Genomic DNA, 22,641 nt, shown 5'->3' on the forward strand with positions numbered 1-22,641 from the left:
TGTTGCTCCTAGCAATAATGTGGTATTGGGGCTAAGTTGGGGATCATAGAATCACAGGATGTTCTGGGTTGAAGGGACCTTCAAAGCTCCCTCAGTGCCACCCCTGCCATGAGCAGGGACATCTTCACCAGCTCAGGTTACTCAGAGCCCCATCCAGCCTGGCCTGGGATGTCTCCAGGGATGGTTCATCCACCACCTCTCTGGGTGACCTGGGCCAGGCTCTCACCATCCTCCGTATATAAAAACTTCCCTCCCTTCTTTTATTCCCTCCTTTCCCATGCTGGGGTCTTGCTATGGTGGGTGTTTCCATCTCCTCCCCTCCTCTGGTCATCCCTGCTGCTGCTCATACCAACATCAGCAGCTTGTGTGTGCCCTCAGCTCCCTCCCGCAGCCCTGCATCCCCCCCAGCTCTCACGGCTGTGTGTCAAGCAACATTGAGCAAACCCAGCATGACGAGCGGTGAGGGGGGGTTGTTTTTGCTCAGGGGCAGAGCGCCTGTCTCTGGAGCTCAGCTTCTGCTCTGGCTGGCCTTGGCTCTTCCCTTCTCCCTCTGCCTTTGGTTTCCCCCCTGCCAGGGAGGAAGAAAAGAGCAGCATGAGATGGGGGGATGATAAAATTGATGCTCCCCTTCTCCTCTTCCTCTGCCTTCCTCTTGGCATTGCAGCCCTGAGAGCGATGATGTGGGGGAGCTCTGCTGGCTGGATGGGGGGTGCTGGCCACATCCTCAACCTTAATAATATATGTATTTTTTTCTTTCTTCCCATTTCAGAGAGGATTTGGAGCAAGAGGAGAAGGCCAGATTTGGAGAGCTCTGCAGCGGCGAGAACGGGAAGGGCAGGGAGTGGTTTGCCAGATACGTGAGTGCCCAGGTAAGGGGAGAGATGGGTGAAGGAGTGGGGATCCTGAGCTGAGGCTTTGAAGCAGTGTGAGCAGGAGTCTTAATTTAGCAGTGGCCCAAAGCAGTATTTTTGGAGGGCAGGAACTTGGACAAAGGGAGGAACTTCAGTAGAGCAAGACGCAGAAGTGACTAAATGCACCTCGAGGCAGTTAAATACGTGCTTGCTGCAGCGTGGGAGAGAAGTCATCTGTTTTATTTAAAATTAAATCACATCAACACTCAGAAATGTCCTGTTCCTTAGAAAAAACAATTGGGAGAGGCAAACCACTGTCTTTGCCCCCCTCCTTGCAGCGGGGGGACGTGGGGTGGGACAAGGTTGCTGAGCTAAACCCTGGGATTTGTGCCTGCAGCGCTGCAACTCCAAGTGCGTATCGGAGCAGACCTTCTACCGCCTGATGCAGTCCTTCGCCCTCGTGCTCTTTGAGTAAGTTGGGGGGATTTTGGGGCTCCTTTGGAACCACTAAAAGCCCCTGAGATCAGAGCTGCGGTTGCAACTGTGGGCAGCAACCATGAGGCTGGTTGGGCTGCCATTGCTGTGTGTCTTCACTGAATTGTTCTTCCGTGTCAGGTGTCACCAGATGGATGACTTCAGCCCTGCCAAGAACCTCATGACCATGTGTTTCACCTACTACTATGTGGGTAAGAGGTGCTGGAGAATGATGACGAGGTGTGCCCTGTGCTTGGGAAGGGTGATGGATGGGTGCCCAATCTTGGTTTGCTCTGACTGACTCCATGAAATTTCTTCCTGGAAAGGGCTGTGGGGCATTGGAGCAGGCTGCCCAGGGCAGTGGTGGAGTCACCATCCCTGGAGGGGTTGAACAGATGCAGAGATGAGGTTCTCAGGGACATGGGGTAGTGCCAGCGGTAGGGCTTGAGGATCCCGAGGGTCTTTTCCAAACAAAATGATTCTATGATTCTATGACTCCGATATCAAACAGAAAAGAACCTTCATGGCCCAGAAGCTGTGCAAACCTTCTGGAGACCCTTGCTGGGGTGGTATCTCATGCTCATGCTAGTTTGTCATTACTTCTAGCCAGGGATATTTGTATGTTGTGATCCCCAGGTGTTCCCCAACCTTGGGGATGTGATGTAAACCCCTGGCCCAGAAGCAACTTGGTTCTTTGCTTGGTGTGTGGTGGTCACTCATCCACAGGGGCAGGATTTTCTATCCAAAATGTGGAGCAGGATGAAGACCTACAAGAATTGGGCTGGGACGTTTCTGTCTGGCTTCTGGTCTCCACTGTATGTCTTGTAGCTGGGAACAGGTCCCCCAGGAACTGGCAGCACCCAGGACCATGGGGCCAGCTGAGCTCCTGCCATGTTACCCACAGGCAAGACCCAGACGCTGCCCTTGGAGGTCAAGGAGAAGCCCATGGGCAGCATCGACTCATACCTGAAGTCGGCCAACACCTGGCTGTCGGAGAAGAAGGACATTGCAGAGCGACTGCTGAAAAACACATCAGCGAAGACGGAGAATGTCAAGGGCTTCTTTGGGGGCCTGGAGACCAAACTGAAGGGTCCTACCACCAAAAAGAATGAGTGAGTGCTTCTCCAGTGGGTAGGCAGGGTGGGATGAGGCTGACACCTATAACATGGCTCAGCCAGAGACCTCCTGGGTGTAGGGCCACCATGAACTAGGGGTTATCATGGCCATGGGAAGACTGTTTCTAGCCTGGTCCTTTTGGTCACTGGGATTCTTATGGTCTGGGAGTCCCACATCCCTTGAGCATGGAGATAGGTGGTTCCAGGAGATGGTGCTGTTGCTTACTGGTCTTCTGCATCATCTCTGTACTGGGTCTGACTGGGATGGACATCAGGGTCTCTTTGTCACCTTTCTGGCCGTGGAAACTGTGGCAGGGGAGCAGAGGGTCTTTCAAATGAAGGTTCTCCTCCCTCCAGGGGAGCCAGGGCTTTGTCGTGTGGCTGTCAGGGGTGACAGGCTTTTCAGGAGCTGACACTGATTTCTGTGCCACAGGGAAAGTGAGGACAAACCAAAGGAGAAGCTGAAGAAGACAGGTGAGTGGAGCCAGCACTGCTGAATGAGGCATGGTCTAGGCATCTCTGGGGAAGGAGAGAGGTTTGGAAGGTCCTGTCCCTCAAGCATCCTTCTGAGATATCCATGCCTCGATCAGAGCTCGTATCTGCCCTCAAAGGGCAGCCAAATCTCCTCCTCATGTTGCCTGGGATGTGTTGGGGATGAGGATTTGGTTTGCAGACCTCATCATCACCAAGCTGGCAGGCAAACACAAAGTCTGTGCATGGGTGGGAAGGTGGGACTCAGCCAGACCTCAGCATGTAACTGGGTGTCCTCACAGTTTCTGTGCAGAGCCCAGAGGAGGAGGACAAGAAAGGAGAGAAGATCTACCTGTACATGCACCTCAAGCAGCAGCCCATCTGGTAAAGCCTGCCCAGGGCAAACTGGGATCCCTGTGGGGAGGTTGTCCTTCTCACCCACACATTTCCCAGACTTTCATGGGTGCTTTTATGCTCTAAAAGAGTTTACCATGGCTTTCGCACATCCCTTGTGCTAGCAAGAGTGTGTTTGTAGCCACACAATGAGCTGGTCCAAAAACGGACCCAACTTACCCAATTTGCATCATCTCTTGGTTCCCAAAACATGAGTGAAATTGTCCTTGGGAGGACCTGGGGACAGACTGGGGGAGATGGGGGGGTGGCCATCCCCGACATCTCCCGCCCTTCCCTGCAGGCACAACCTGAGGTTTTGGAATGCCGCCTTCTTCGATGCCGTGCACTGCGAGCGCAGGAAGCGGTCCCCCACCACCAGGTAGGACATGTCCCCATGGGAAAAGGAGATGCTGTGTCCCCTCCAGCCACCAGCACTCCCCTCTGCTCCCAACCTACCATGGGGAAACGCTCTGCTTTCCAACCCTGATTGCAAAGCTGCTGGGCTGTGGGATGGGCTGGTGAGATCAGCATCTTCTTAAGGCTTTGGGAATATGAAGGTTTTTTTCTCATTTTGCATTGTTTTTGCAAAGCCCAGAAAACCCAGCCAGGGTTCAGGCTTTTGGTGTTTAGTTTACAAGATCTGGGAAAAGATGCTCAGTGCAGCTGTTCGAGGAGGTGCAGGGAATGGGGAGGGGACACCCTGGGTCCCCACTGTCCCCAGCATGGGAACCGACCCCCCAGCAAGGATGAGAGCTGGAGATGGCAGCACAGTGAGCCCCAGGCTGGGGACAAACCCCAGCAAGGGAAGGGGCTGTTCCTTTCAGAGGGGGGCTGTTGTGCAGCGAGTGTCTGGGCGCCTGGGCACGGGGAATACAAGGGTGGGGGAGATACTCCCCAAGCTCATGCCCATCTCTTGCTCCACTATGGAGCTGCCACAAGGGCTCAAGCGATTAATTCCTGTCTCAACTGCAATTTCACCCTTCTGTAGCTGGAGCGTGCTGCTGCTGTGCTTTGAGGCTTTGAGCTCTTGGGGTGAGAGTTGTTGAGCTCGGAGCGAGTGAACAGGATTTTTCTGAGCAGGGACGGCACTTCTGGAAGTAGCCAACCCTTCTGTGTCGTCCCCAAAGCCTGTGTGATAGAACAAGGGGTGATGGTTTTAAACTAAAGAGGGAAGATTCGGGCTGGACACGAGGAAGGAATTGTTGCCCCTGAGGGTGGTGAGAGCCTGGCCCAGGTTGGCCATAGAGGTGATGGATGAACCATCCCTGGAGACATCCCAGGCCAGGCTGGACGGGGCTCTGAGCAACCTGAGCTGGTGAAGATGTCCCTGCTCATGGCAGGGGTGGCACTGGGACAACTTTGAAGGTCCCTTCCAACTCAAACTACTCTTCGATTCTGTGATTCTAAGCCCCAGCAGCCTTGGCTCACGCCATGGGATGCTCTGCCAGGCTCAGTGCACTGATCGATTTCTGCGTTTTCCTTTATTGCTTTGCATTTTTTTTTTTTTCCAAGTAAGCCACTGAAAGAACCTTTAGAACAGTAATGTAACCATAACCGCATTTACTTTGATTAAGCCCCAAATTAGCAGCAGCAAATGTCTCGCAAGGACAGACGCCACCAGCAGCTGCTCTCTGCTCCCAGCGCCTTTCGCAATTAATCTGATGGCTGAGTCTGCTGCAGAAACAACCCCACTAATGAATGAACATCGGGAACTGCAGCCTGGAGCATTCCCAGTATCTCCGGGGGGTTGGAAGGTGGTGGTGACCCCCGCTTAGTCCTCTGCAGAGGATGACGGAGGTGACTGGGTGAACTGGGCTGCTGGACTGAGGGTTAAAATCCCTGGCAGGAGGAACTGGTTGGTGGGAGCTGGTGTTCCATGGGTCGGGTTTGGAACACCCAGGATGGTGTTGGGCCATGGCAGGTGTCTGCAGGGTCTGTGGCGACTGGTTTGTAGTGGTGCCCATCCCCATGGGACGGTCAGGGCATCTCTGGGACGGCCAGGATGCAGTGAGAGCCGGGGAGGGCAGGTGATGGGGGGAAGGAACCAGAAATAAACTCCTCTTTTTCTTTCTCTCTTTCCTCTGTCTGCCTCTAACAACCTTCTTCTGTCTCTTCTTCTCTTTCCCCCTCCATCCCTCTCTCTTGCATGATCTTTCTTGCACCACTTTTGTCGGCCCCGTTTCTGCCGCCGCTCCAGAGGGAACGCTGGAGAGGAAGAGGAGCAGAGGTGTGTCTGTCCCCGTTCTTTGGTGCTTTAGTATCTAGAGGCTGACGCTCACTTCAGGTCCAAATCCTGCCCTGGGAAAGGGTGGTAATGTTTTTTGATGGGGGCTCCGAAAGGCCTTTTCTCCACCAGAGAGGAATGGCCGCCGGAGGTTTGACTTCATGTGTATCACCCTCTCAAAACAGGCCACAAAGGTTTAGTTTGATCCCTCTTTATTGCAGCTTTTTCAAATGGAAACCTGGGCAGTTTCAAGCTGTGATATTTTTATGGTGAGAATTGGGTGCCCAGCTGCTGGGGAAGCCAAGGGCTTGTGCTGTGAGTGGTTCCCTGGGCAGGTTTTGGAGAAGAACTGAGTCTCTTCATGCAGAAATCACCCCCCTCTCCTGTCCTTCCCGCTTGCTCCTGGCTTCTGCTGCCACGTAGAGGTGCTGAGGATCCTTTGCCAGCTGAAAAAACTGGTCCTTTGATTTTTTTTTTTTTTTTATTGTAATCTGCTGCCATCCCTAGGTAAAAAGAAAAATGCAAACGGCGGCTGCATCCCATGATCGGGAGCGTGTCCTCTGGGCAAAGCAGCCGCGCCCATCCATGCTCCGAGCTGGGATCAGGAGAGTCATTGCTAGAGCGTTGGATATTCCATCTCGGAGCAAATCACTGCAAGTGATGGCATTAGCAAGAGGATGAAGGGCTCTTTGAAGCTTGGCAGCAAATCTTCCGTGTAGCTAAGGGATGTGCTGGCAATGGGATGACTTCAATGTTGCTCTCATAGAGCATTGCTCGGTGAAAGGCTGCTGCTGAAAAACTAGTGATGCTGAGGGATCGGATCTGAGGGTCCTCACCAGCACCTGGCCATGCTGAGGCTTTCCTGGGTACTCCGAAATACAGACCAGGTGTTAGCACAGCCTGTGGGGTCACACACCCCACACCCCAGTGTCTGCCCCGCTGTGCTGGGATAAAAATCGAAGGGTTTGAGTAGACCCACATACGGGCTTTCCCCTATCTCAGGCATGTTACCTTGCAATAACAAGCCAGAAGCACAGCAAATTTTTCTTATGCACTTTGATAGTTTTGTTTCTCCCCTTCCTCCCTCAAAAACATAAAAAGGCAGGAAGAAAAACTAGTTACAAACATGCTTATCCTGTAAGTGGAGCCAGTGGCATCTGTGAAGTTTTGCTTCCAGATTTCAAAGCCCCTTAATTTGATTGTCCTCCTTTCTTTTCAGCTTCCAGATTTGGATGTGGTTTTTATTTGCTATCGTAAGCTTTATCTGGGAGAAATTACACCTTTTTTTTTTTTTTCCTTTTTCTTTTAAAAATCCCTTTAAACATATCGTTTAAGTTTCCAGAGCCCTATAACTATAAGCAGCTCTCCCCTGGAACCTGAAGGTTCAGCTCAGCAGCTTTCGCACCCGACTAGTGTGACTCGGGTGAGGACCCATTCCTCTCCGTAGCCCAGCCTGACTGAACACTCATCCTTTTCCAGTTTCACCAACACAACCATGCTCTTGGACTGAGCTAAACCCACTGAATTTACCATCAGTCACCCCTTTTCCAGCCACCGTTTCCACCCAACGCTGCTCCCCCATCCCGCTTGCCATGCTGAGGAGCCACAAGCGTGCGATCCTCTCCTGGTGTTCTCCTCTTCCTTCTCCTCCATAAAGCTATTTTTTCTTCTACCTATCCCTGTTTTTCCTCGCTTTTCCTCCTCTTATCCCTGGCTGTAACCTCACCTGACTTTTCGGGAGGGGGATGGCTTCACCCTGGAGCTGTGGTTTCCCTGGCGTGCATGTACTGACCCCCCTCTGCCACCACCTGAGTGTTGCACCAGTGACATGTCGGTGATACAAGCTTTATTCCCAAAGTCCCTCAAGTGGGATACAGGGATGGGTTGCATCAAGGACAGCCTTGAATTGGTTACAAATGTTTAGAGCTTAAACCCCCCCCTTCCTTTAAGGCAACGCTGCAGTTGGGTTTGCTGGGGAGCTGGAGTGGAACTGGGGCATCCTTGGGGTAGTTCTGTGGTTTTGGCCCTGAGTGGGGCCATGGGGAGGGGTACGGGAGCCCCTGTACTCTCAGAGGGGGAGGTACATTTGAAGAGCAGCTTGCTTGGTGTTCAGGGAGTTGGAGCCCTTCTGCAGATGGAGAAGTACCTGGTAGGTGGGACGGCCACCCCCAAAAGCTGCAAACCCCTCATTGTCCTAAAGCAGGGTCCACGCGCTAGGTGATGAGTCAAATTTTAGCACACAGAGAAGAGATATTGTTTATTATAGAGTTGTGCAAGTCTGGATGCTAGAATAAAGCCAGCATGCCAGGAAGAAAAGTAACAGCAATTATATATAAAATCTTACCATCACATTCACACCCTTGGGGCAGTCCTAAAGAACCAATCAGTTAACATTTGCATATTAGTTACATAACCATTTTAGAATATAGTGAACAACGTTCAGCTAAAGGACACTTTATCCAACAGTCTTGAGATATGTGTTAAACCAAGGCTCAACTTGCAGACTCCAGAATGTCTAAAGCTGCAAGGTCATTAGTCCTGGTAGTTTCTGATTAGGTGGTCTGCAAGTCACTCTTATCTTTGTTAGGGGAGCAGGCTGGCCTAAAACTGAAAGGATTTACATGTCTTAAGATTAGCAATTGCCGGTTCCTTCTTTTAAGTCGTAATGTCTACATCCCTGCATCCTCCATCATCCCCTTCCTGAAGCAATGGCACTGATGGTGACAGACCCAATCTCCATGCTGGGGAAGCTGATGCTATTTCCTGGCTCTTAGTCACGGCTTTTAGGAGAGAGCCAAGGCTGAAGAAGACATTTTTCCTGGGATGTCTCTTGCTTTGTCCCAGGGTGAGAGATCTGTGGGTGGATGTAGGTGTATGAGCTCATCCAGCATCACATGAGCTCTCGGTGTCCCCAGCCAGCATGGTCCAGGGAGGGAGGGGGATGCAGGCAGAGGGTCCTGCGGTGACAGTGATGCCAGATGGGTTTGTGCCTCGCAGGGAGAAGTGGTGCCACATGACACAGGAGGAGCGGGACGACAGCCTCCGCTTCAACGAGAACATCACCTTTGGGCAGCTGGGGTGAGTGGGGTGCAGGAACCATCCCTCCCGCAGCTGTGTGTCCTTGCCAGCTGTGCGCGGGGGCACCTTAGAGATGTTTTCACACTGGGGACATCCTTTATGGTGCAGTCGGTGCCTGACGCATCTCCCCAGCACCTGCTTCTGCCCATTATGTTGCCAGAAAAAAAAGACAGGGCAATGAAGCTGGTGAAGAGGCTGGAGCACAAGTGTGATGGGAGCGGCTGAGGGACCTGGGGGGTTCAGCTGGAGAACAGGAGCTGAGGGGAGACCTTCTGATCTCTGAACTGCCTGAAAGGAGCTTGGAGCCAGGGGGGGTCGGGCTCTGCTCCCCAGGAACAAACACCAGGACCAGAGGAAACAGCCTCAGGTTGCACCAGGGGAGGTTGAGGTTGGATCTTGGGAACAATTTCTTCCCCAAAGGGCTGTGGGGCATTGGAACAGGCTGCCCAGGGCAGTGGTGGAGTCAACATCCCTGAAGGGTTGAACAGACGTGGAGATGAGGTTCTCAGGGACATGGGTCAGTGCCGGGGTGGGGTTAACAGTTGGACTCAATGATCTTGAGGGTCTCTTCCAACCAAAATGATTCTATGATTCTAAATCCAGACACTGCAGGGACATAAAGCACTCACCTGCAGCTGAGCATCATCCCAGTGCCTGGTACAAGGGTCTGTGGGGAGGAAGAGAAGGGTGAGGGGAAGCACAGGCAGCCTGGCCCTTCCCTTGTCAAAAGCATCTCTGTCCTTCCTCAGCACCTTCATTCACAACATGCTGGCATTTGGCCTGAACAAGAAGCTCTGCAGCGATTTTCTGAAGAAGCAGGCGACCATTGGCAATTTGGATGAAGGTAGGGACAGCCCAGGGGATGTGCACCCCCTTTTTGGGGTCCCAGAGGGATGGAGCCCACCTGCCTGGCCTGGAAGCTCAGCACACCCCCAGCACCCTTTTCTCTCTCCTCCGCAGAGCAATACAAGCTGCTCAGTGACCACATCGAGCAGATGGCAACCGAATAACTGCCTGGCCAGCACGCTGTAGTGGAGAGACAGCAGCCAGAATGAGTGGGGAGTGGAGGAGAGAAACCCACCTCTGTGGCTACCTGAAGCTGAAGCTGGGCTACTTAAGGATTCACACACACAAGCTGCAATAAAACCTGCATGATCATCCACCAAACATTAGAGCTGCACCAGGTAGCCTGTAGAAATAGGAGGCAAACAGCCCCCCCTGCTTACCCGACCCTCCCGCAGCTATTTTCAGAATAGACAGTCCCAAAAGTGTATTTTGTCACAAAACCAAGAAAAACGTAAAAAGAGCGACAGCTGCAGCCCCCTCAGTGTGTTGATAGGGGTTGGATTGCTGCAGCCCCCCCATGAAATGCAGCCTGTGGTCTTTGGTGTTTCATACCATGACAGCGGCGGGTGCAGAGCTGCCAGATGTCTTTGCTGCTCAGTGCCTTTCTGAAGCTGCCGTGGATGGGTGTAAATCCTGGAAAGTGCAAAGCTGCGACTCTCCCACTGCCTTTTCCTCTCCGGCATCACTGGGCGAGCACCAGGGAAGCTGGAGCTGGACCGGGGATGCGGGAGGTGATGGTGGGAGCCGCATCCAGCCACCAAGGGAAGCCGCTGTGGGGGGAAAGCAGCCGGTTCTGCCTCCAGTTTGACCCATTTCCCTCCGCAGTGAGACACTGGCTGTTCCCAGCATGGGAGTTTGTCCTCAGCTGGCTGCTGAGGATGGGGATGCTCAAGATGTGGTGGTGGATGGGAGGTTCTGGGTCAGGCTGGCAGCAGGTTGTGTTGTGTATTTGGGGATGTCACCACCAGCTGGGGACAAAGCGCTGCTGTCCTCAATATAAAGCTCCTTGGGAGGAATGTGTCCCCTTGGGAAACCTTCCCTGTGTGGTTTTGTAACTCCAGGCGGAGAGAAAACACAGTTTGCTCGGTATCATTAGCCAGGATCAGTAGGAAAAAAGCCATGGCCTTGGGCGGGAAAGAACAGCGAGAAAGCGGCTTGGGAGGAGGTAGAAAAGCAGCAGCAAGGCAGATTCCCCCTGTGTCTGCTCCGTGATGCATCGTTGGGGCTGCCGCAGGCTTGTGGCATTTCCCAAAGGCTCCTGCCATGGTATTATTAATAAATTAATCACCCTCTTTCCCCAGGCTGCACCTCGCTGCTCTCTCCTTCCCCAGCCCCTTTGCTCCAGCTTATTATTGATCAAACCTGTAATAGCCCTGTCTTATATACATCTATTCCGCTCCAGCAACGGCAGCTACATGGTATGCAACTTATCTGATTTTTTTCCCCGCAAAAATTGTCACGGCATTTGCAGAGAGGCTGGGGATGCGGTGACATCCCTGCTCCGATGGGAAAAGCTCCTTGAGCAACAGGAAACCCCAGCCGAGGGTCCAGCACTCAGTCTCACCCCCAAAACCTTGTCCTGAAACATAAATCCATATTTCAAGGGACCACCAGCCAATTTTTCCTCCCGCCATCAGCTGTATCCCATAAGATACATAGCATAACAGGGCTTTTTTCCATGTAGCTTTTAGGCTTTGATGGCATTTGCTAGCATCAAAATGATGCTTTTACCTAAGCTGGGCTTCCCTTGCTGCTGGATCCTGTGGGCAGAGTTATCGGATAAAGGTTTCTGTTGGGGCGAAGGGCTGCCGGAGGGGACGAACGTGCACGTTCGTGCACGTTCGTCCCCTCCGGCAGCCCTTCGCCCCAACAAAAACCCTTCTGATGGAGAAGATGTGCTGGACCACAGGTATCAGGCAGTTCAGCACTGGTACCTGCATCCTGGAGCATCCCATCCATGTAGCATCCTCGAGTCTGCCTCCACTCCCCCTAATCTCACTTTGTTTATTATTATTATTATTATTATTTTCCAACCTGAAAAAAAAAATAGTTCAGCAGTGAAGTATATATTATTTGCATGTGTATTTTTCTAAAAAAAAAAAAAAAAGAAAAAATAATTTAAAAAAAAGGTAAAATAAAATAAAAACTGTCCATAAACCCTCCCTTGTTGGGACTGAGTGAAGGATGGGGTGAGAGAGAGAGAGATTGGAATAAATTGTCTTAAAAATTACTTCCTTGCTCAGCCATTGTCGTGTGTTTTAATCAGATGGATCTTCTCCCCACTGCCTGCTTGGCCTCGATAGTCCCTGGTGCCTTCCCCACCTCAGCCCTCATCAGCTTCTCCTTTTTGATAACCTACTTTTTCAATAGGGAGAAATTGACGCACCTTTTAAAGAAATGGTGGTGTTTGCCCCGAAGCCAGCTAGGCACATGAAGGAGATTTAATTTTTATTTTCTCTTCCCCTGTGCGCTCAATCTCTGCCAGTTGCTGCTCATCCAATGACAGAGCTGGGATCCTGCTCTGGCCTCGGGACATTTGATTTCAGTGTATTTAAAAATCAATTACTCAGTATTATCTTATTAAAAAAAAAAAATGATGTTCCTTTAGATTAGTGGACTGGGAGTGTCATTTTCCACCCCGGCTTTGGAGACCAAGTCCACTCGGGTCTCCCTATGGCCAAGTTGAGCCTGTTCCTTGCCTGGCAGCACATTTTTCTTAGGAAAGAGCCTGCCTTGATCTTTTTTATTTTACTTACTTATGCATTTATTTTTAAATTATCTTCCTTGGAGCCTTCCACAGCTTCACCATGGGAGGAGGGAAAGCGTTAGCCATGTCCCCTGTCCTGGGACATCCCACCTGGGGTTTTACACAGGTGTGAGCTGACCAGCCATGGAAAAACCAGAAGCCACGTGCCCTGCGATGGCTTTTGTTGTCTCCATCCAATTAATTACTCATCGCCTGGTCTGATAAGCCTGTGTGTATAAGAAAGGAGGTGCTTATTCCTCATGTGTTTGCTCAACCCTTTGCAGGGGTTGCACCCCTGGTACCTCCCCAGTGCGGATTTTGCTGGCTGGGTGTAGCAGAATTGTATAGAGAGGGTATAAGGACAGCAGAGCAAGATCCTTGGCCACTTAATCCCAAACTGGGAGGTCTGATGTCCCTGTCCTGCTCATTGAGTGATGGTTGTTAAGGTCGTTAAGCCCAATTAGTTTGTAATGCATGAGAAATGAGATGCATTAAAATCAATAGGAGGCAGCTGAAGGATGGCACCTGACCCAGGGGGGTCTTTGCTCAAGCTAACACCTCCACCCCCCCACCTCAATTTAAATCCTCAGTGGTGGGTTAGACCAGCTGGGATTGGTGTAACCCCAGGAGGAGATGCTGGCAGAGGTAGGAGCAGCACTGGAGGGGGAAGATGCTGAACATCACGGGCACAGCCTGTCCCCCCATCTTACCCTTCCTTCCCATGGGGTATTAATTGCATCCTTGATATAACAGCTTTAGGAAAGCTGACACGGGTCTGGGATGATGCCACCCAGCTATTAAACTCAGGTTTAGTCCTGGCCTGGTGGCTGCTCTGGCTCTGATCCTTCAAGCCTAACTACAGCAAGAGGCTCTCGATCCCTTCTCCCTCCCTCAAGGGATTAAAAGGACATTTGCTTGCTGGGCTCTGGGGGTTTTATTGTGTCTTTATTAAAGCTGTTAAAAATCTTTCCATTGTAGAAGTGTCTGGGAGTGATAAGTATTCATAACAGAGGGGATTCAAGATGGGTTTGGTTGTAAAAACACCTCTAAGCTGGCTGGATTTATGGCTGTTAAATCATCCCTTTTCTCATCTGTCACAGTATTTTCAGATGTTCATCACTGAACAACAGCAAAGTTGTGGCCATAATTTGTGCTGCAGCGCGTGGAGCGAGAGGGAGGGGAGCCCTCTCCATCGGTAACGAGCTCATGATTTATGGGGAGCGTCTCTTATTCTTTTTAATTTTTTTTTTTTTTTTTTTTTCTCAAGCAGGAGGGGCTTCATCTCTCGCTGGCTGCTCTCGCCCACACGCTGCTGCCAGCCTGCTCGGCCAGCTGGAGCCAGGCAAAGGGCTGCTGGATTTAGAGTTGTGCTGGAAAGTTTGACAGCAGCGCTGGGGGAATTCAGGGCTGGCCCTTCCCGCAGCGGGATCCGCAATGCAGGGCTGCGCCTCTCGCTGTGCTGGGGCTCGGCTTTGGGAATGCATCTCCCCATCCTCCCCTTGCTTTTGAATCAATCATAGAATCACTATGGTTAGAAGAGACACTCAAGATCATTGAGTCCAACCATTACCCCACCCCTGGCACTGACCCATGTTCCTGAGAACCTCATCTCCATGTCTGTCCAACCCCTCCAGGGATGGTGACTCCACCACAGCCCTTTGGAGAAGAAATTGTTCCCAAGATCCAACCTCAACCTCCCCCAGCGCAAGTTGAGGCCATTTCCTCTTGTCCTGGTGGTTGTTTCTTGGGAGCAGAACCTGATCCCTGCTGGCTCCAAGCTCCTTTCAGGCAGTTCAGAGATCAGAAGGTCTCCCCTCAGCTCCTGTTCTCCACCTGAACCCCCCAGGTCCCTCAGCCGCTCCCATCACACTTGTGTTCCAGCCCCTTCCCCAGCTCCATTCCCTTGTCTCAACTCGCTCCAGCACCTCAAGGGCTTTCTTGTCATGAGGGACCCAAAATTGACCCCAGGATTCATGGTGCTTTGGGATGAAACATGAGAAAATCCCACTGATGCTCAGTGCAGCAGCTCACAGAACCAGGGTTTAGGTTGCACTATGTTAGGAGGCAGTGAGGCCTTGCAGCTAAAGCAGAGCTTTGCAAGATGGCGATGCCGGTTTCTTTTCTGCCAGGGCTGTCCATTCTCTTTTTCCATTGTCTTTCAAAACAGATGATCGAAAACCTTTTAGTGCAAAGCCTTCAGATTTGTCCAGCTGCAGCAATCCCTGCTCAGCTGCAGTGTGTCCAGGATGCAACCAAAGGCCAAAGCGAAGGTACCGGGTATCGCTGCACCGGGACAGCATCCCTCCCCAGTGCTGGCAGCTATTCCAACGCCAGCCCAGTACCTGCAAAATGAGACCCCAAAACATCTGGCAGAGGCTGTTTTGCCCCCCAGTTTCTGCCATGTGGGCCGGTAATCGGTTTCGTAGCCCCATCAAGTGTCTGCCAAGTGAACTGCATTGCTGGCTCCCAGCTTGCTGGCCCCAGGGTCAGGCCATGCTTGGCCCGGTATTGCACATTTAAGCAAAATATGCAGTTGCCGGTGCCTTCAAAGCTGGGATGTGTACTCAGGAAAAATTCCCAGCAGATGTGGCTGCATCTACTGCATCGCTCCCCTCTTTAGATTCTCTGATGTGTAATATTGGGTGCCCCAGCCATACCTCAGGGCTTTGGGGCTCTCTCTCTACTAAATGCTCTTGTGTTTCCTAAGGATTGCAAGAAGGAGACGTTGAAATCCCCTTATTCCTCCCTCCAGACACAGGGTATGTCTGGGAGACTTTTCCTCTTGCCCTATCATAAGCATCTAAGAAAACCCAGGGGACTCATTGGTGTTCTTCATTTGGGATGTCGGGGATATTTGGTTTTAAAGTCTCTAAACTTAAATAGACGGACCCCCCCACTAAATAATTTTATTTTATCCTTCTCTGAATGACTTACAGCTGAAATTGGAAGACTCCCACAGAGAAACATGACCGTGATTTGTTTTATTTTTTATTTCTTTTTCCCTTGCAGGAGCCTGAACTTCCCAAATCTGTTTTATAGCAGCACTGGGATGCTGTTGGGAAGAGATGCTCCTCGGCTCCTCTTTCAGAAGGACTTGAAGGCAAGGCTGAGTCATGGTGTGCACAGACAGATCTGCAGACAGGGCCCTGGGCAGTAACGAAACATCTGTCCTTTGCGGCCACATCCCAGATGTGAGTCACATCCTCTCGCTCTGCACTTTCAACCCCAGAAACTATGTTCAGGCAAGGTCACTGCAGCTGGGGAGGTGCAGAGTGGTGTGTTGGCTGAATTATTTTCATCAGGCTTTCAGCCCAGCACTGAGTTTTCATGGCTGGTTGAGAAGGGAATGGAGCTGGGGAAGGGGCTGCAGCACAAGTGTGATGGGAGTGGCTGAGGGACCTGGGGGGTTCAGCTGGAGAACAGGAGCTGAGGGGAGACCTTCTGATCTCTGAACTGCCTGAAAGGAGCTTGGAGACAGGGGGGGTCAGGCTCTGCTCCCCAGGAACAAGCACCAGGCCGAGAGGAAACGGCCTCAAGTTGCATCAAAGGAGGTTGAGGTTGGATCTGGGGAACAATTTCTTCCCCAAAGGGCTGTGGGGCATTGGAACAGGCTGCCCAGGGCAGTGGTGGAGTCACCATCCCTGGAGGGTTCAACAGACACAGAGACGAGGTTCTCAGGGACATTTGTTAGCGCCAGGGTTGGGTTAATGGTTGGACTCAATGACTGGAGAGTCTCTTACAACCAAAATGATTCTTTGATTCTATGATTCCCCATAGGGCACTGAGCTCATCTCTGAGCAGTCTTTGCCATGGGCTCAGCCTAACTTGCCCCTCTGCGAGCAAAGTGGCACATGCAGCTCTGTAGAGGCTGGATAAGCTGGAAAATCCAAATCCTTTCTTTTCTCTCCCAACAAATCCTTCTGGAGCTGGTTGGTATGATGCTCGAGGATGTTTTCTTGTTGGAGAGGATGCAGTGCTAATGGGGGCTGAGCCCATTTCCCCCCTTTTACTCCCCCACCAGCACAACTGGTGAAGCAAATCTCTGCACTGGGGGATTGGCTGTACCAAGCATCTGCCCAGCAAGTGTGGGTCCTGCTGGGGCTCATTTGTGGGTCCACAGGAACCGCCAAGCATAAGAATGGGCATCAGCCCGTGGCCAAGCATCGGTGATGTGCGTCTTGGGCAAAGCAGAGCATCAGCTGTGACACCCAGTGCTATTTCTGACAGTCCCCTGAAAGCTGTCTGCAGGTTTATTCCAGCCCTGGGTTTTTTCCACACGTTGTGGCTTCCTGAAAGCCCCTGGGGAAGGGGCTGCACACAGAACCTGGCTGAGCAGGCTGGCTCAGGGGGAGAGGGCTCTGGAGTCCCCAACAGCAAGAAATCCCAGTCCTGATACTGGGAAGTGCTTGCAAAACCCTAAAGCCTTGTGTGTGTCCTAGTTGGAGATGCAAGCAGAGCTTGCAGGGTGATTTTCCTCCCGCAGATCAAGTGGATACATGCGTTTGTTCCCTGCAGCATGCCGTGTTCATCCGTCAGCACCGTGCGGGTGGGCGATGCACTCAGCTGCATCCCCAGGCTGGTGTTTTATGAGCCATTTCTGCAGTTTCCTTGTGAAACCGGAACATTTTGGGATGTGACCACAGGACAGAAACCCAGGGAGCCCAGGTGAGATGTGTGGCTTCTTGTGTCACCTCTGCACAAGGTCACCTTCTCCAGCCTTTAGCTATTAATCAGAGATAAACACCTCTCCTCCTCTCTGGGGCCCGGGCATTCAGGATGCGAGAAGCCCTACAAATAAGAAATACAGGGATGTGGCACAAACAAATGAAGGTTCCCACAGGATTACTGTGGGGCTGGCAGCCAATAAAGCTGGTTCCGTGCTGAAAGGAGGCAAAATTGAGCAGTTTTCCTTGGCTGGCCTCTCCTCCTGACACTGTGTGTGCCATTTCCAGGCAGGGTCTTTTAACAGGGCAGGGGACAGGAGGGACAGGCAGGGTCACCGCTCACTGCCCGCGGGCTCCTGGCTTTGCTGTCACTCAGAACTGGAAATAGGTCTGAAATGACCTTTCCCCATTGCAGCTCTGTGCTGCGGTTTCTTTCACCTGTGGGTTTTGGCATCCAGTCCCTCCCAGTCTCCACAGAGGGGATGCTTGGAGAGAACCTGATCCCTGAAGCAGGCGAGGAAAAGGATGCTCAAACAAGCTTTGCTGGGAGGCAAAGTTTCCCAAGATGGCACTGTGGTGGTGGTTTTTTTTTTGTTTTGTTTTGGTTTTTTTTCAATCAGCTGTCAGTGCCAGCAGAAAGGGAAGGAAAAAAAAAAGAAAAAGACACTCCTGAATAACATGCATCTGGTACAACTGCGCAGGGCAAATATTTGACGTGCTGAATAAATGAGCAGGAGGGAAACGTCAGGCTCCTGCACTGGGGAGCTCTGACTCATGTTCTCACAGCAAGCGGCACTTCAGACACCTTCCCTGCAGGCAGCTGCCAAATGTCCCCATCCGCAGAGCGTGTCACGCAGAGGCAAATGCGCCTCCACTCCCAGCCAGGGATCCTCACAAAGCCCCAGCACTGGGGGGCAATTAATAGCCCGGGGGGTAATTAATAGCTCATGAGTGATGAAGATGTGGCAGCAGAGCAAGGGGGGGTGTCTGGGAGGGTGCTCCTGGGTTGCACCCGCTGGTTTGGACCCCATGTCCCCTCTGTTCTTTAGGGATGCTGAGCTATGATCCAGTCATCTCCCAGCCTTAGGATGCTCTTATTGAACAAACAGCCACCTCCCTGTCAGCATGGTGGGCTTTACCTCCTGGCTCTGACTCAGGTTTCAGGTGAAAATAACTGGACAAATCCATCCCCGTCCTCCCCCGACATGCATTTTAAGCTTGTGCAAAAGCAGCAGCGTTTTTCTGGCCGGTTACTTGTGGCTGCTGGAGCGGAAAGCTCGTTCGTGCAGCAAGAGTGAGCGTTCAAGCCGAGCATTGGGGGTTTTTCTGCCCGTCTGATTGCAGCCGCAGGGGAAAAAAACAGAAGATCTTGACTGAGCGCTTGTTTCCCATCAGGGCGGCGTTTTGTGCATGGGAGGGGCCGACCTGCAATTCAATCTCCAGCACAAAAACCTTTGGGTACAATACTGCCTTGTGTCCTCCCGCTGCAGACGAGCCACCCGGTGCGGCTGCGACAGGGACAGGCTGTCCCAGCCTCGTGTTGGCGCTGGTGACACCGGAGGGGACAGCTGGTACCTCCGAGAACAGCGAGTATTTTTGCGCTGTGTGGTTTCGCAGCGTGCGTGCGGCTGTGAATTGTCTTCCCCCCGCCGGCTGCATCCTGAGGTTTGTGGATATGAAAGTCCACATGTCTCTTTTCTTCTTTTTAATTGCTATAATTTGTCCAGCTCTTACCCATGGGCAGGAGCAAGGCTTGGCTTGCAGCTCCCTCGGTGGATTTCTTTTGGTTTTGATGCTATGCAAAAAAACCCAAAAATCCAACACCCCAATTACGTTGTGCCCTGTACGTAGATCCCACGCATGGGTAATTTTGGGATGGTGGAGTAATTTCCTTGCCCCCAGTGGGACTTCTCTGGTGAATAAAGCTACGTGGGACCCGAGTCAAAAAACCCACAGCCTAGGAGATTTCTGCAGAGCAGTGAAGAAGGGAGATCGCTCCTCGCAGGGGAACAGCGGGGCTGATCGCTGTTCTCATTGCAGGCGGAGGGCTGGGCTGGTGCTAATTAGCCGACGGCTGATGGAGGGCAGAGTTCGAGAGCTCACTAATTGCCTAGGAGCGGAGGTTGGTGCCTCCTGCTCTGGACACCGGGGTGGTTGTTGTCCCGGGGGGGGTTGGCAGCACTTCCCTGCCCCGGTGCCAGGTGTGGGGTGCTTGGTCAGGGTTCTTGCCCTGGTTTTCCAGCATCCTGGAGCCTGTTATGCTTTTTCCTCTCTGGGATAAGAAGAGGAGCCTGGTCGTGGTGCAGTCCGGGATGGTGGAGGGGGTAAGGCTGCCCAGGGCAGTGGGGGAGTCACCATTCCTGGGGAGGTTTAACAGACGCAGAGATGAGGTTTTTAGGGACATGGGTTAGTGCTAGAGTTAGGTTGCGCGTGAGCTCTATGATCTGGAGGGTCTCTTCCAACCAAAATGATTCTACGACAAGGTGCAAGATCAGAAGAGGGAATAGTTGAGGGAAACCCCTCTCTCTGCTTGGAAGAGTCTGAAACCTGAAGGATCCAGGGCAGGGAAAATAAAAGGCTGATGGTTTTGCCTGAGGCTGAACCCTGAGCTGAGGACAGGGGGAACAAAGCTGTGCAGACCTGGGGGAGGGACCGGGCTGGGACATGTCCCCTGCAGCCACAAGTGATGTCCCCTCCATCCCTGGGGCGCTCCCCAGGGGCGCTCCCCCACCGGGCTCATCCTGAGGACCCCGCAGCCCCGGGCACTGAGGAGCAGCGTGATGTCCCCCCCCAGTGAGTTGTGCGTGTGCCCGCCCCGGGCCCAGCAGTGTCCCCAGGGGCTGCCCTGCCTGCATCACCTCTCCAGGTGGCCTTGTTTTGCTCGGCACAGGCGGATGGCAGCCACCATCTTCCAAGCGAAGAGCATTTTTAATCTCCTGCTCCCGCTCCGTGCAATTAACTTGATTCCCTCCCCTCGTTTCCTGCAGAGGTTTAATTAAAATGCATTGTTCGCCTCGCCAATTATTTGCTCTGTCCCCCGGATAACCTCTGTGCAGCGGCTGGGTTGTTGGGGCTTTTTTTTTTCCCTACTTTTTTTTTTTTCTCTTTTTTTTTTCCTCTTTTTTTTCTCTCTTTTTCTTTCTTCTTCTTTTCTCCCCTTTCTCCTTCCCCCCTCTTTCTCCTTTCGTTTTCTGGCTTTTTGTGTCTTTTTTCTTTTCGTTTCCTGATTTTTTTTGCCTTTTCTAATCTTTTTTTTTCTTTTATCTCTTTTTGTCCCCCTCCTCCCTCTTTCTTTATTCGTGTTTTTTGTTTCTGTGTTTTTTTCTGCTTTCCCCTTCTTGTTATTGAGGTTTCTCTCTGCTCCCCCCTCGGCAGCTCCTGCAGCCTTTACCTGCCCGCGGGAGGGAGCGGATAGTGGGGTGTCTATGAAGCCCGGCAGCCGTGCATGTAAGCAGGGGGCCGCAGCATCCCCGCCGTGCCGGGGGGGCACACGGAGCTTCGTGCCCCCGAGCAGCTGAAACAACAAGACCTTGTTGACTCGCCTTTGAGTTCCCCAGCGCTCGGCAGCTGCTGCTCCAGCAGGTGATAATTGAAACCGGGAGTGAACCTGGATGGCGTCAGGGGTTGAGATGTAGTTCAGACTTCATCCTCCCCCTCCCTCTCCTCCTCCTCTCCCTGTCACTGGGGGCTTTGTAGGGGACACGGGTGGGTGACGCTCAGCTCTGGTCCCCAAGGAGAAGGGTAGTGGGACAGGGAGCCCGAACGGCTGCAGCAGCACTAGGTCACACCTCAAGGAGCCGTTTCGGAGAAGGGGTGTTCAGCGTTTTCTAAAAATAACCCCGGCGCAGGACCGAAATAACAAGCTGCTCTCCACCGGCGCTGGGCTTGAACCTGTGCCAAGGCAGCTGCTGCGGGGCCGGCGGTGGCCCCTCGGCGTGCGGAGCAGCTGGCCGTGGCGGGGGGCAGCCTGCCGGTAGCCCCCCCCCCCACCGCCCAGTGCTGGGCAAAGGCCAGAGGGGGCGCGAGCATCAGATGCAGGGTGGCTTGGAGAGATGCTGATGCTTAGCCCTAAAATGCAGGATAGGATGCTGGGGGAAGGCAGGCATCTACTCTTGCAAAGGTCCCTTTGGAAGTGGGGGGTTGATTTCCTCCAGAGGAGCTGGGATTTGGAAGGGGGACACAGCTATGTGGTTCCCCCTTTCCAGACAGGTCTTGTTTGGAGAGCAGGACCTATGATTTGACTCATGCTTTTTCAGGCTAGACACAAGGAAGAAATTGTTGCCCCTGAGGGTGGTGAGAGCCTGGCCCAGGTTGGCCAGAGAGGTGGTGGATGAACCATCCCTGGAGACATCCCAGGCCAGGCTGGACGGGGCTCTGAGCAACCTGAGCTGGTGAAGATGTCTCTGCTCATGGCAGGGGTGGCACTGGTGGAGCTGGGAAGGTTCCTTCAACCCAAACTGTTCTGTGATTCTATGATTTGTCTGGGTCTGTTGAAAGATGCCAACCTCACAGGGTCTCTGTTGGTCATTAGTGTCTTTTCCTCCTGCAATGTCTCACTGACATGTCCCCAAAGTCTCCTCTGCACCTCTCCCAGCAGTGTTTCCTCTCTCGCCTTTCACAGATCCTGCTCCAGTTCTTGGCTTTCCTTGCAGGTGCTCTGCCAAATGCCATCTTCATGTTGGTCTCATGAACAAGGATTTACTGGCTCACTGATTTCAGGGATTTGGTCTGGGCTCAGGGTGTGTTTCATCAGGTTCTGTACAGCTCCAGGCTGCAAACACTGTTCCTGTTCCCCCTGGGGACTTGCTGGCCTGGCATTCTGGGGGGATACTTGGGATTGTCTCCCACATGAAATCCTAGGGGATGGTGTTTGCTGCATGCTGGGGTGCTGGGACGTCTGTTGCTGGCTGTGAGGGGGATGATCCCGCATCTCCTTGGGTGTGGGAGGGGATTGGGGAAAGGCAGAGGATGTCTCCAAATCTGTCCCCACCATGGAGCACATCAGCATCACCCCCAGCCTGGTTCCAGCTGGTGCTGCCCCACTACATAGTGATGGGCAAAACCTTTCTCTGCTTTGATTTCTGGCTCAGGACCTGTCATCATCGTCCATGGGCCAGGAGAAGCCAGAATGATGTGAGTGAGTGATGCCATCAGCTCTTGGGTGCTTTGGGAGGCCCCCCCAGCACACAAATGCAACACTTCTATAAGGACATACACTTCAAGAAAGGCACAGGAGCCATTTCCCTGCGGAAAACAGGATTGCACCCTCCGCTGGAGGTTGCGGTGTGGCCGCTGGAGCTAATTACTGCTCGGAGACGAGTCTTGGCCCTGGGGATAGTTCTGGGAAATCAGTGCCGGTTCATTGCTTCATGCTGAGACCGAGAGATTAACTTCAGCTTTGCGCTCTGCCGACGGCCGGCACGGTGCTCAGGGATGGAGCAAATTGAACCCAGCATGGCATTTCCTCAGCAAGAGACCTTCCCCCTTCCAGCTGTCTCCAGCACCGGCGAGCGGGCCCAAATCCAGACTTGCCAGAGACAGGACCCACAGCCACAGTGGCTCGTGGTCCTGCTGCTCCTGGAGGTGATGTGGAGCTGTGGCTGTCATGGTAATTCAATAAATATCTCCTGTGGCCAGCTGGAAGGTTTTTCTTTGCACCTGCAATTGCCTCTTCCACAGCATCGTGCCCACAGGCTGTGCTTGCTGGGCAGTGCTGAAAGCTGGATGAAAATTTGGCCCCTGGCCCAGGGGTTGGGGATGTGTAATGGGGAGGATGGGA

General features: G+C 52.6%; 1 protein-coding gene across 9 annotated transcripts in view; it reads left to right on the forward strand.

Moving 5' to 3' along the window:
• The window catches only part of KIAA0513 (KIAA0513 ortholog), a 65,203-nt gene that overhangs the window by 14,184 nt on the left and 28,378 nt on the right, over positions 1-22,641 (forward strand). For 5 of the 9 annotated variants that reach the window (XR_011741195.1, XR_011741197.1, XR_011741196.1 and 2 more), the window contains 10 exons: positions 770-869; positions 1,249-1,322; positions 1,467-1,537; positions 2,230-2,437; positions 2,874-2,914; positions 3,214-3,295; positions 3,606-3,683; positions 5,502-5,531; positions 8,526-8,606; positions 15,208-15,389. Coding sequence is in view for 3 of the 9 variants with exons in the window: in XM_071814170.1 (XP_071670271.1) it covers positions 770-869; positions 1,249-1,322; positions 1,467-1,537; positions 2,230-2,437; positions 2,874-2,914; positions 3,214-3,295; positions 3,606-3,683; positions 5,502-5,531; positions 8,526-8,606; positions 15,208-15,355 (913 nt within the window). In the remaining 6 variants the exon portion in view is untranslated. Of the gene's footprint in view, positions 1-769; positions 870-1,248; positions 1,323-1,466; positions 1,538-2,229; positions 2,438-2,873; positions 2,915-3,213; positions 3,296-3,605; positions 3,684-5,501; positions 5,532-8,525; positions 8,607-9,355; positions 9,451-9,566; positions 11,245-15,207; positions 15,558-22,641 lie in introns of those variants that run through there. The other 4 variants (XM_065848575.2, XM_071814170.1, XM_065848571.2 and 1 more) reach the window with 4 other exon arrangements.

The sequence above is a fragment of the Patagioenas fasciata genome, chromosome 13 (assembly GCF_037038585.1).
Source record: "Patagioenas fasciata isolate bPatFas1 chromosome 13, bPatFas1.hap1, whole genome shotgun sequence".
NCBI classification, from domain to species: Eukaryota; Metazoa; Chordata; class Aves; order Columbiformes; family Columbidae; genus Patagioenas; species Patagioenas fasciata.